This window comes from Saccostrea cucullata, unplaced genomic scaffold (genome assembly GCF_032062105.1).
Source record: "Saccostrea cucullata isolate Sc308-1 unplaced genomic scaffold, CSIRO_AGI_Scuc_v1 ctg2080, whole genome shotgun sequence".
In the NCBI taxonomy this organism is placed as follows: domain Eukaryota; kingdom Metazoa; phylum Mollusca; class Bivalvia; order Ostreida; family Ostreidae; genus Saccostrea; species Saccostrea cuccullata.
The window spans coordinates 15,645-29,531 of NW_026919379.1; the positions used below are offsets into that span (position 1 = coordinate 15,645).

The 13,887-nt window shown below is 33.6% G+C and overlaps 1 protein-coding gene across 1 annotated transcript in view; it reads right to left on the minus strand.

The window, feature by feature from the left end:
* The window catches only part of LOC134230319 (Fanconi anemia group A protein-like), a 146,177-nt gene that overhangs the window by 13,820 nt on the left and 118,470 nt on the right, over nucleotides 1-13,887 (minus strand). Inside the window, exons 33-37 of the mRNA XM_062712088.1 lie at nucleotides 10,182-10,227; nucleotides 9,818-9,868; nucleotides 9,566-9,717; nucleotides 9,117-9,246; nucleotides 7,888-7,983 (exon numbers count right to left, since the gene is read on the minus strand). Of these exons, the coding sequence (XP_062568072.1) occupies nucleotides 7,888-7,983; nucleotides 9,117-9,246; nucleotides 9,566-9,717; nucleotides 9,818-9,868; nucleotides 10,182-10,227 (475 nt within the window). The remainder of the gene's footprint in view (nucleotides 1-7,887; nucleotides 7,984-9,116; nucleotides 9,247-9,565; nucleotides 9,718-9,817; nucleotides 9,869-10,181; nucleotides 10,228-13,887) is intronic.

A 13,887-nucleotide genomic window follows, 5' to 3' on the forward strand; every position in this document is an offset into this window, starting at 1 on the left:
TGAATTTTCTTCAATTTAAAAAAGATGTTAGGTACAGATTGTGCTGCTCGTCTATCAACACTGCGCAACTCCCATTTTGCAATGTCACTGTAATGTACTGGAACTTCTCTTTCTTCATTTTCAATTCTGCTTTGACCACAAAATATTGTCGGGAAACAGAGATATTCTGCATCTTTATCTGTAAATAAACTTATTGGTTTTTGGTTTTCCCCAGGGGCGAACACATATAGTTTATTTGTATCGATATCTGCTTCATCTACAAGTGTATCAGAATTGCCTTGAATACAATCATCTGAGGAAACTTCACAAAAACCATCATCATTTCCTTCAGTCTCACGATCATCACTATCATTTGAAGATCCTATCAGTTCTTGTACTGTTTCCTCATTACTTTTTTCAATTTCATCTCTCCAAGAATGGTCTATCACTATACCTGAATTTTTATACAATTCACTATTTTTCAGCAGCCATTCTAAAGCATTTATCACCACATTAGGACGAACATTTTCTGTGAAGCATGCAGATTTGTGGGATAATCTTTTCTTTAATTTCACAGCTATAGTCACATGCTCATCTATTTGTCGTGGAAGGGCATTTACAGTTGGCTGAATATGACTGGTACATTTACAATATTTCCCTTGACCACATCTGACCTCCTCTTGGTAATTCTCTTATTTGCATAAAAGGTATCCGTTGTGATATCAACCTTTCTTCCAGTGGATGTAAATTTAAAGCATCAGGTTTGTCAGGCCATTTCATTCCATTTTTAACTGAAATTGGAATTTTTTTCCTTCAGAGCTGAACAGCACGTTAAACATAGCCATTCTATATCATCTACTGATCTAAACCCAGTACAAATACTTTTACTACTAGCACTAAGATTAGTTGTGTCTAGCTTCACAACACTTTTCCGAAACCAAGTCTGATGACAACATGTACACACATAAATTGGGCCAATTTTGACTTCTTCATGGAATTTCTCTATGCAATCTTCCAAAGAATTACCCCGACACCTTTTTTTCGATAATTTGTTTTCATGGTTTTTAAATTCTGTATCAAGCCTCTTTTTAGCTTTAGAAACTCTTTCATTTTCTCTTTCTTTTCCTCTGTGATTTCTTCTACTTTGCTGTTTACATAGCCGTTCCTTTTTACCTGCTCTACACTGTCTCTTTTCCTTTTGTGTGCTTCCCTTTCTTTAAAACAAAATTCTGTATCAAGTCTAGCCTTCTTCTTACTTTTTAAGTCACTTTCTCTCTCCAAAAATTGTCTCTATTTTCTCTGATACCTCTTTTGGCAGCTAGTTCTTTCTCTTTAAATTCTTTACTTTGTCTTGCCTTCTTCTTACTTTTTAAGTCACTTTCTCTTTCCTTGAGCTTTGTCTCTGAATTTTCTCTGACACTTTTTTTTGAAGATAGTTCTTTGTCTCTATATTCTTTACTCTGTCTTGCCTTGTTCATACTTTTTAAAGTACTTTCTCTCTCCTTGAGCTTTGTCTCTGGATTTTCTCTGACACTTTTTTTTGAAGCTAGTTCTTTGTCTCTAAATTCTTTACTTTGTCTTGCCTTGTTCATACTTTTTAAAGTACTTTCTCTGTCCTTCTGTTTTGTCTCTGGATTTTCTCGTACACTTTGTTTGAGAGCAAGTTCTTTTTGTTTAAATTCATTACTTCGTCTTGTTTTGGTCATACATCTTAAGGTGCTTTCCCTGTCCTTCTGATTTATTTGCGAGTTTTCCCTTCTTTTTCGCATATAATTTCTCATATATTCATTTCGATGTTTTTGTGATGGTTCAGAAATGATATTTTTTGTAGACATGCTCTCTTGGAACTCAAAGTACTTATCAATTAAAGAACGTCTTTCACTTCCTGGATTGGATTCACTTATTTTTTGAGTAACAGACACAGGTTGAATCTCAAACTGGCTTATCATTGAAATATTACAACTCTGATAAAATGTGAAAAGGTAGTCAACAAGTTGATCTTGACCACTAAAAGTGATTTTTACAGCTTTACCCTCTGCACATGAAAGACCATCTTGTCCATGAGAATGTGAATCAAAAAAGACAGGACAGTTCTTATCATCAACATATATTGCAGAACAAATTCCTCCAACTATAATTAAACCTTGATTGTATCTTGCAAAGAGCTGCTCAATGCCTTCCTTCAAATTTTTACTTTGACTTGAGTGATTCCAATCCATATGAATCACTGTTCCATAGATTTCTTCAAAATAGCAAATTTCATACTCATTACCATGCACAAAAACAGACTTTGGAAGTTCTTGAAATTGTAGCATTTTCGATACAAACTGAACAGTTGACTGTAATTCTGCAACTCTGACTCTATACAATTCATCTCCAGCTAACAGCACTTCATCAAGTTCTGCAGAAGTAGATGCATTTTGCAAAATGATGGACATCAAAGCATTGCATGTACACTGAACACCTCTAGAAAAAGATGGAAATAAATGGCTAGCTTGATTAATTGTTCCAAATAATTTTGTTCCAAGTAAATGTACAGAACTCATAGTGCCCGAAGGCAAATTGGCAGTGTTCATAGTGCCCGAAGGCAAATTGGTAGTGTTCATAGCGCCCGAAGGCAAATTGGCATTGTTCATAGCGCCCGAAGGCAAATCAGCAATGTTCATAGCGCCCGAAGGCAAATCTACAATGTTTCTAGCGCCCGAAGGCAAATCTGCAATGTTTCTAGCGCCCGAAGGCAAATCAAGTACTCTTTTTAAGGAGGCAGTATCCCCCCAGTCTTTCGCACTATTTTTTACGTGGCTAGCTTCCACGAGTCTCAAAGGTCCGTCAACTGTTTCGTTAATCGTTGGGTCCTTTGTACTATTTTTTACGTGGCTAGTATCCACGAGTCTATTGTCACTGCTGGCATGGCTCTTCTTTCCCATCTTCGCCAATGACACCCTCCAATTCTTCTTGCGTGGCATTACCAAAATTCTGCAAAACACATGCATACAATAAACAAGAGGCCCAAGGGCCTTGAATCGCTCTTCTGATAAATGATACAATCTATCCTAAGAGCCAAGATGCATCAACTGACAAAGTTTGATGATTCTTAGCCAGTTAAGGCTGAAGATATTTAAATGTAACTATAAAATACTATAAGTAGGTCATGGTGACCTACTTTTAGATTGAAATTTCCTGAGGACACAAGATGCATTAATTGACAAAGATTGATGATTCTAAGCCAATAAGTACTTGAGATATTCAAAAGTGGGTCACAGTGACCTACTTATTGGTCAACATTCTCTGAAAACCCAAGTGCATCAACTGACAAAGTCTGACAATTCTAAGCCAATAAGTACCCTAGAATACTTAAATATAGCCATAAATGTCACAAGAAGTCACCATGACCTTTTTTTCGATGCTCATTCTCCAAGAACCCAAGATGCTTCACATAACAAAGTTCGATGATTCTAAACCAATAAGTACCCGAGATACCCAAATATAGCCATTAAATGTCAAAAGTAGGTCACTGTGACCTACTTTTTGGTCGACATTCTCCGAAAACCCAAGATGCATTTACTGACAAAGTTTGATCAAAGTTCAATGATTCTAAACCAATAAGTACCCGAGATACCTAAAAATAGCCATTAAATTTCAAAAGTAGGTCACTGTGACCTACTTTTTGGTCAACATTCTCCGAAAACCCAAGATGCATTTACTGACAAAGTTTGATGATTCTAAGCCAATCAGTACCTGAGATATTCAACAGTAGGTCACCGTGACCTACTTTTTGGTTGACATGCTCTGAAAACTTAAGATGCATCTACTGACAAAGTTTGATGATTCTAAGCCAATAAGTACCTGAGATACATGAATCTAGCCATAAAATGTCAAAATTAGGTCACCGTGACCTACTTTTTGATTGTCAATTTGGAAAACCTAATATGCATCAACTGACAAAGTTTGATGATTCTAAGCCAATAAGTACCCAAGATACTTAAATCTAGCCATAAAATGTCAAAAGTAGGTCACCGTGACCTACTTTTTGGTCAACATTTTCTGAAGACCAAAGATGCATCGACTGACAAAATTTGATGATCAAAGGTCTTAAAGTATTCAAAATATGCCTTTTAAACAATTTGGAAACAAATGCCTGCAAAGTTCAAAAAGTAGGTCACAGTGACCTACTTTTTAAAATGCCACAATTCGCGTAGTGGTTAGAGTGCTAGTCTCAAAAGAGACTGCAACTCTGGATATTATTGCCCATGTTCGAACCCGATGGACACAAAATTATTTTTTCTTAAAAAAAAAAAGAATACATTTTAAAGAAAAATTTTCCTCAAAGCTTTTTGTTAATCATGATTTCATAAAAATCAACGATGAGAACTTTACTCTAAATACTAAATTCACAATTTGAATATGATTTCTATATATCTGAAGCTATTGGGCTTTCTGCACGCTAAGTTCACCTATCTCCTTCCCAGAAAAAATAATGGAATCAGAATTTCCTGGTAATATGCACATCTACACTTTGTGTCCTAAATACCTGCAAGTTTGACGAAATTCTGTGCAGTGGTTCATGAGTTGCGCTGACAAAAAAAAAAGGACTGACTGACGGATGGGTCAAAAACATTATACCTCACGCAACTAGTTGCGTGGGATATAATTACCTATGTAGCTTTATTTACCTATCTCAGGTAGCTTTACTTAGCTATTTCAATGAAACTTTTCATAATTTTTCTTTTTATTAAATAGAATCAAAAAATTGCAATACTTATACAAGAGAAATTAAAAAACAATCCAAAGCAGAGACAGTTTATACATTGCTGCGTTTGGACAATTTGGAGTTAAACATGCAAGATCCATTGTTTGGTTAACTGTCCTCTCTCATGTGTGCAGTGAGACATGACCGAATAAGATTACTTCACACTGTGCTGAATAATTACCAACCTTTTATCATGTTAACCAGAACTGGACTTCTTTGTCATTTCATTCAAGGAGTTAATGTTCTAACTGTCATACATCATGTACATAGCCCAAAAAACTTTCAAAATTTTGTTTGCAATTGTGCAGAAAAAGACCATTCCTCAGGAGTGATTTTTATTTGACTTGTTTTCAGATTAGTTGAAAATGAACACTGCATCAAAATGAGATTTTCTGCACCTCCTGAGAAAAATGTTTTTTTTTTATAACAAGCGCAGCGAGCTCAGTAGACTAACGTGTAAGAACAGAGGAAATATGGAAGGAAATCTGTACATACGTCAGGCAAATTTTTCTGTGAAACATTCCCAGAATTCCTTTACTACCCAATGTCCCTTGCACAAAAAAATAAGTAAATAATAACATTAAGCATAAGGCTTAAAAAAAAAAGTTTGTTTCCTGCAACATTCCCAAAAATTTAAGGGTCAGTAGGTCGATATATATATATTTTTTTTTTGGCTTATGAATGGTCAAACATCCCCGGACTGAATATACCAAGTGTCATATTTACAGTGGACACCCAACATGACATCCAAAATGGCTGCCTTACGACAGAAAACAAACTTCAGAAAGTTGTAGGGGGAAATTGTTGTTACAATAATGATTACTGTTTATAACTAAGGTAAATGTAAACTAGGTTGACATATTTAATGTCTCAAGTTAAGCTGCAAGCTAATTTTTTTTTAATAAATGGAATCAGCTGATTGATCAAACGAAGTTTTGCCATTTGTCACAAAATAAAAATCCAACTGGGGGTAATTTGAATGGGCCGGTCGGGTTACAGGAAACAAACATATTTTTTTTAGGCCTAAACATGATAAAAGAATTTTAGTATGTAGAAATCTTACAAAGAAACAAAAAATAACTCTGCAATGATTTTCGACCAAAATTGCACTGGGTCTACAGTTTCAACCAGACACTCAGGCTCAGCTGTCTGCGTAAGCTCCGTGACGTCGTGTGATGTCACAGATAGTCAAGATGTCTCGTGCATCTTGATATTTGAAATGGCTGATCAATTTTTCAAGTGTTTTTGATGGTACTACTGTGCTCGCCTCAACGGTCACACCATAAAACATATTATAAATTAATTGATTTGGTAGCTAAATAAAGCTTCTTTGGGTATGTAAATAAAGCTAAGTAAGTAAATCAAGCTACAGTACTTGGCCATAAGTGAGTCATAATTTTATTTTTACACTATATATTTCATTGAAAAACACATTTTTCTAAAATATTATTGCAGTGTAATTTGTTGTTTCTTTTTAATGTCTAAAACACCAAAAAATGCAGAATTTGTTGTAGTTTCTTCACATTTCAAAATAGTTTTATCATTATGCATTACCATGAAATCACAGGTTAAGTGCAAAACAAAAATTTTAAGACTTCAATTTGTTAAGAAATCATAGTAATTTGAGGTTAGAAAATTTTGTCTTGACAATATTTCATAATTTATTCTCAATAGTCTAAGTATCATTTTGTTTTTCATTTAAGAAAATTTGAATAATTCTGCATGTTTCGGTGAAAAAATCATGAAGATTGAGCTAAAATTGACTTCACAACAAATCTTTTTAAAAAAAATAGGTTTTTCAATGAAATATATAAAAATAAAATTATGACTCGCTTATGGCCAAGTAGTAGCTAAATCTAGTGATTTATATATGTACAGACCTGTATAAAACTGATGTAATTTTAAGTTAATATTCATTGTGTCCATTTTGAAATCATGACGCTTCGTGTTGTTGTTGTTTTTTTTTTTTACTGTAAACAAGGAAGTTATGTAGATCTACAATGTACAGTGACTGTCACTGTCCAAGTTACTATGCAATAAACATTTCATCATATTTCATGTTTTAAATATCCAAACATATAAAAAAACAGCATACTAAACACCCAATAAATCAATTTTATTAGTAAATATATGATGCAGCTCGCAGGCGACGACGTTTAAAACACTCGAACAAACTTTCATCGCACGATGTCGCCTCTGGTACAACGCGGGAGACGTAAACACGTAAAAACTAGCTCAGATTACAAAAACACGATGTATTCGCAAAAACAAGTCATATATATTCCATGCCGTTTAAACTCATAAATGTCAACATTCATACCCACCGTTCGTTAAGTAAAACCTTTGAGCTAAAATAAAAGATAGATTCTATTCCTCTAGGTTTCCACTCTAGTCCAAAATGGCGTTTTACTCTCCAAACCAAACATACAGTCGATTGTGCGCATGCGTAAATATTGCGTAAATATTGAAGCCTGTACAATAGGCAACTATATTCCCGGATAGATCTAAAATAATTTTTTTTGAAAAAATAAAAAGTTCTCTTTTCTGATGTACACGAATTTGATAAATTATTTAAAACATAAAGTTGACAAAAACTTTTCTTGCATGTAATTTGGTGTCATGAAGTTCATCAGAAGATCTTTCAAGATATTATGCATTTCAACATACAACCAACTTGGCCCCACCCTCCAGATTGACCCGTAAGCCCAGGGGTCATGAATTTTACAATTTTGGTAGAGAGGTTAATACTTATTACAATCATGCTATCAGTTCAACATCCTGATGTCCAGGAGTGAAGAAGAAGATTTTTAAAGATTGCATTAATTTTAGAGGTTTTTGCCCCACCCCCCAGGCCCCAGGGGGGCAGGGACCATGAAATTCACAATTTTTGTTCCCCTTCACCCATAGATGCTGTATGCCAAATTTGGTTGAAATTGGTTCAGTGGTTACAGAGAAGAAGCTGAAAATGTTCAAATGTTAACGCACGACGCACGACGGACAAAAACGGATGGCAATAGGTCACCTGAGTTTACTCAGGTGACCTAAAAATGTGTCTCTGGCATTTTGATCATTAAGTGAAAATAATCTTTTATTTTTAATGTATATTTTGCCCTTTTCACCTCTCACACTATTCAGACATAATAACTGCACCAGTTTACCTTTGATACATTTCTCAGCTGATCTTTAGTTGCAGATTTTAAACATCCTTTCACAAATTCTGAGATCTCTGTCCAATCATGAATCAGGATTTCATTCTAAATTAAATAAAATCAATTAAATTAACAAAACACACAAGGGTCATACTGGTTATCAGAGTATAATAAAACCCCTTTTATTCACCTAGGTGAATGATCAAAGGGAAGTAACTTATCTCAGAGTAAAAATTTTTCAAAAGAGCCATTCCCTAACACCTGAATATCCTTTTCTTCTGGATACAATGAATTTAACAAATCTAGTAAAAAAAACCTTTGATACTTATACCTGTTCTATGTACTTTGCCTGCAAGATGTCCAGTAGCAGAAAAAAAAGTCTCAAAATTCAATGCATTTTCACTATTTGGAAAAAAAGAGTTTTATCCTAACATCAGAACCCCTGTTCCCCTGACAATTTACTTCGAGACACCCTTGATCCCCGTACCATGTATTTTACAAATTTTGATTGTACCATGTATTTTACACATTTTGATTGGATACTAATGTACCATGTATTTTACACATTTTGATTGGATACTAATGTATCATGTATTTTACACATTTTGATTGGATACTAATGTATCATGTATTTTACACATTTTGTTTGGATACTACTGTACTATGTATTTTACACATTTTGATTGGATACTACTGTACTATGTATCTTACACATTTTGATTGGATACTAATGTATCATGTATTTTACACATTTTGATTGGATACTAATGTATCATGTATTTTACACATTTTGATTGGATACTAATGTATCATGCATTTTACACATTTTGATTGGATACTAATGTACCATGTATTTTACACATTTTGATTGGATACTAATGTATCATGTATTTTACACATTTTGATTGGATACAAATGTACCATGTATTTTACACATTTTGATGGGATACTAATGTACCATGTATTTTACACATTTTGATTGGATACTAATGTACCATGTATTTTACACATTTTGATTGGGTACTAATGTACATGTATCATGTATTTGACACATTTTGATTGGATACTAATGTACTATGTATTTTACACATTTTGATTGGATACTAATGTATCATGTATTTTACACATTCTGATTGGATACTAATGTATCATGTATTTTACACATTTTGATTGGATACTAATGTACCATGTATTTTACACATTTTGATTGGATACTACTGTATCATGCTGACATGTACCTGGTCCTGTTTATAGCTGCCTCCTGGTAGTCCCTCCATACTTCTGAGGACATCTCTGTACAGCAGTAACACTGATGATATATAGGACAATTCATTTTGACAGGGTGACTTCGGACTTTTCTCAAGAAACCTTAAACAATGTACAAAAAGGATCATTTTAATAGTCTTTCAAATGTAAATTAAACATTCTAATTTTCATTTTACTTTAATTTCTGTAACTGTTAAAATATGTTTTTTGCAAAATTTGACACAGATTTTCTTATCTGACTGTGATAAAAAATATCCATGATAAGTAAGTGTTCCAGAGAATAACAACTTCCACCAAAAGGCAGAAGACAAAAGACAGATTTAAGTATTAAATAAGGTCATCCACTTTATCTTAGTAAGGTGTAGGGAAATACACAGAAGTCAGACAGATGCAGGTGATAAAGTCCTCCATTCTATCTAACCTGAGTAAGGTGTAGGGCAGTAGACAAAAGACAGATTCAGGTAACAAGGTCCTCCATTTCTCCTTTCCATCGCCTGCCAGGTAAGACAGTGAACCGGGAGCCGAGGAGAGAAGAAAGCTCAGGACTGTCTCTGCTTCACCATAAAACTGATTCTGTACAAAAGAGAAACATCAAGATTTGTTTTCAGGCATTTACAACTAATTCAAAGATTTAAATGCATTTTTTTTTTCCCAGAGTTAATGAAAAATTAACCTTTGAATCAGACAGCTCAGTTACAAGGAGAACTGCAAATCCCTCCAGAACCTGAAAAACAGAAATATAACAATTCAATAACATTCTTTGTTCATGTGGTGAAATTGTTTTCATTAAAAAAAAAAAAAAACAAAATAGAAAATGCTAAATTGAAACTCTTTTTTTTTTTTAAATTCCAATCTACTGGGTAAGATGCTGAAAAATAATCTTCAGTGCCTGAAAAATTTGTATAATAGGAAAAAGCCCTCCAGTTAGACATTCACTCAACAAGGGCTTAGGCTCTTTCTGGTCCTCAGCTCAACTGTTTGTAAGTAATGGAGCCCTACTCATACACTGACCCTTACCCAATGAACTGATGCTTTACCTTGCTGTCTTTTTCTGCTTTTATGATGTCTGTTACAGAGGATGATCTGAAAATTTAAAATAAAAAAAAAATGTTTGTTCAATACATATACAAACATACATAAAGCATGTTTCATAATATTTCTCCCCACTCAAATTGATCATAAAATTTTGAATTTGAATCATTTTTAAAAAGGAAAACATTATTCTAAAGAAAAAAAGAAAATAATTTTAGATCTTTAAAAAAAATTAAGAATATTTCCATTATGATGTCATATTTGATGTCATAAAAAGACTGAAACTTTCATGTCTTTGTCCAAAGAGCACAGTGTTGATATGTTGCAAATGAACCTTGAATATCATTCACCAACTAATTAAGGTCTTCCGTTTCCAATGGAAGACCTTCTACTGATTCTGATGATTAAGATTATTCTTATTCTTTTTTTTTTTCCCTAGACGCCAACTTTGACACTTCATAACTTCCTCATTCATGAACGGATTTTGTTCAAATTTTCAGAGCATTTAGACTTTCTGAAACCCTTTTAGAATACTGTTACACAATTCGGAAATTACCATCGATTTAAGAGTTATTCCCCTTTGACTGAATTTTTCATACCTCTGTATTCCAGACAAAGGCTCAGAGTAGGTAATAATTGGAGCACAAAACCCTTTGAAATTGAAAAGAGGAAGCATTGAAGTTGTGCACATCAGTTTTTGTTTTTTGATTTTTGCATTAAAAATGGCGCTAAAGTGGGGTCAAAAGTTAGAACGCCGAAAACAGCAAAAAATTTGACATATTTTCCTTTATATCTTGAAAACTAAAAATATTTTGTTAAGACATGTAGAACAAAAGTTGTGCATAATTGCAGGGGCTTTCATATAATACTATTCAAAAGGGGCTGGCCCCTATAATTAGGGATTTAGGGAACTTGAAAGCTTTTCATTTATAACTCAAAAACGGTAAAAATTTCGATCTGGATCTTGCGATCAAAATTGTTCTTTTACACCTTTTTGATCGATGAAAATGTTGTTTGCTCGATTATACCGGGGGTATTACGTAATACGAAGTAGAAAGCAGGCCAGGTAAACAGGTAGCGTTTTTCATTCGGAAAGGAAATCAGACCTCTTCATGTGTATAATTTACACAAACTTCCTATCAATAATATACCCTATGGTATTTACTGTAAATTTTCTTCTAAATAAGTCTTTATACATGCTTTACGGTTCACTATCAAATTATTTCTAACAATTAGTCTTTCTTTTTTATTTATTATAAATTAGTTTTATAGTGAACACGTCTTCATCGGAATATATTAAATCTATCTTTCTACGTTTATGATTATAACAATTATAAGTAATTTTAAACTTTATTCATCGAATAATTCACGATCATTTAGTTGTATACATTTGACGATCTCAACATTCGCCTAGATTGTTTGTAACAGTTATGTAATCCAACGCGCGAATCCCACGCTGCCAATCGAGGTCACTAGTGTACCAGCCACCTGTGGTCGTAAACAAAGCAAGTGTCTGTGATCGTGTTAAAAATCCATTGTGTACAAAGACCTATCAATTAATAGAAAATTGTGTTTTTAATTATATCGAATCAATAAGAATACTTCACCGATCTTACATTAAATCGTAATTCCTAAAACTGGTGCATAAAATCATTTTGAATTGTGATCGCTTTCTTTGACCTGTTCACGCAAAATTATTTCTCTATTCCGGGTTAATGTATTTAAAATTGTAATAGAAAAGGGGCTTCGGCAAATAATTATAATTAGTGATGGAAGTCTTGAGATAGGTAATGTACTATATGTACGTTTTATTTTTACCATCACTCTTGTTTCTCCATTATTTTTTTTAACGTGCGTGGCCACAGAGAGCCACGGGCATGTCGGTGTTAAAAATACATCGTGTACTCCAATAGTTATAATTGGAAATTGGCTTTGAAATCATGTTGCCTCTTTCATATTACCGAATAATGGGTATTTTTTTAAAGGTTTATAAATCTGTAACATTTAAACGCGTAAAATTTCACATAATTTATAAAACGGCTCGTATAAATTTTTAACATGGTATGTGTAAAAGTAATGCTAATTGCCATTAAGCTCACTCCATGGAGGCTATATAATTAGTTACAGTAGTGTACACTGTTAGTATTTTGAGCACTTTTAAGCCAATCATAAATTGGGATCATACATTGGGGGGTAGTGGACAACTTTTTTCAAGGCAAACTTCCTTTCACTTCCAATTTTTTCCTATATTTCCTTGCTATGTATATACTGTTGTAAAAAGTGGAGGGGCCAACCATCTTTTCAATGGACATTTTCTATAGTAAAGGTAATGTTGGGGAAAAAAGTGGGGGGGCCAGGCCCCCCCTGTTGCTACGTGTCTGTGATTCATGTGCTTTGAATAAAACTTCGACTTCTTAATACGCTGTACATGAATACTTTCACTTCAGTTATGTTAGTTTGAGTTGTCTCTCTTTGTTTACGGTAAATACCAGACGTGCACGTGGTGTGCCTAGCTATGTGTTTTAAAAAGCATGAATAAATGAAGGGTACATTGCTCATGTATATAAAGGTAATTAAAAAAAATTATACAATTCATTATGTAATTTGTTGCATTGTTTATATTGTTATATCAATTTAATAACTCTCTCTCTTTCTTTCTCTCTCTTACATAGGGTTTTGAGACACATTATTTGTACGTTAATGCATTCAATGTGATCTTGAATTTTACGTCTGATGTTTTTAATTTTTACGGACATATTCAATTCGTAAAAGATCAACGTGTAAAAATTTTAATCACCTTTTTTTGACCCAAATTCGTAAAAATATACAGCAGTAAAAATTACCTGTTATATGGTATTTTATTTCACTCTATATCTCATGCTTGTTTTAATCAATCGTATTCGCTTGTGCATTTATTAATTTCAAGTTTTATGCCTGATGGAATCAGGTGCTTTAGATCCTTTTCATGCCAGCACCTATCCCGACACAAGACCTTGATTTATCCATTCTCATCCATAGAATCAGTCTCCACGCATCATTTTACAAGTCTCCAAATTTCAAATAAAACATTCTCATTGAACCTTTGATGCTTTCCCATAAAAATGGCCGGGCATATATTGTTTGTCATGTACGTCTTCCATCTTTCCGTCTGTCCCTCCGTCCCGCTTTGCGTTTACCTCAGTTCAAAGCTCAATTTCAAAGAAACTATTCAATGTTTTTTATATTAAACGTCCTATGCTGATAAACATTGATGAGAGCTATTTTCCTGCATCAACATAATTATTTTGACTTTGACCTTTCCTTTGAACTTAATCTCACCTTTTTTAAATCTGTCTAAAGAGACCATTCAAGATAGTATCATCAAAATTCATGTGCCGATATGTACTGATATGTTCTGATACGTACTATAGGCTATACACGTTTGTAACTGCATCAACATTTTGTTTTACCTTTCCTTTGACCTTAACCTAACTTTTCTCAGGTTAGTGTTTAACTCAGAAACATACCATTCAAGACTGAGTATTCATTTCCTTCTTATGGTGATACATACTAATGTAAGCTGCTCAACTCCATCAGTATTCTTTTTTTACTTTGACCTATCCTTTCACCTTGATCTTACTTTATCTAATTCAGTTAGTATTTAGCTCAGTTTTGAAGAAAGCATTTATATTTTTACTCAACTTCATATGTTGATACACACTTTTGAGAGCT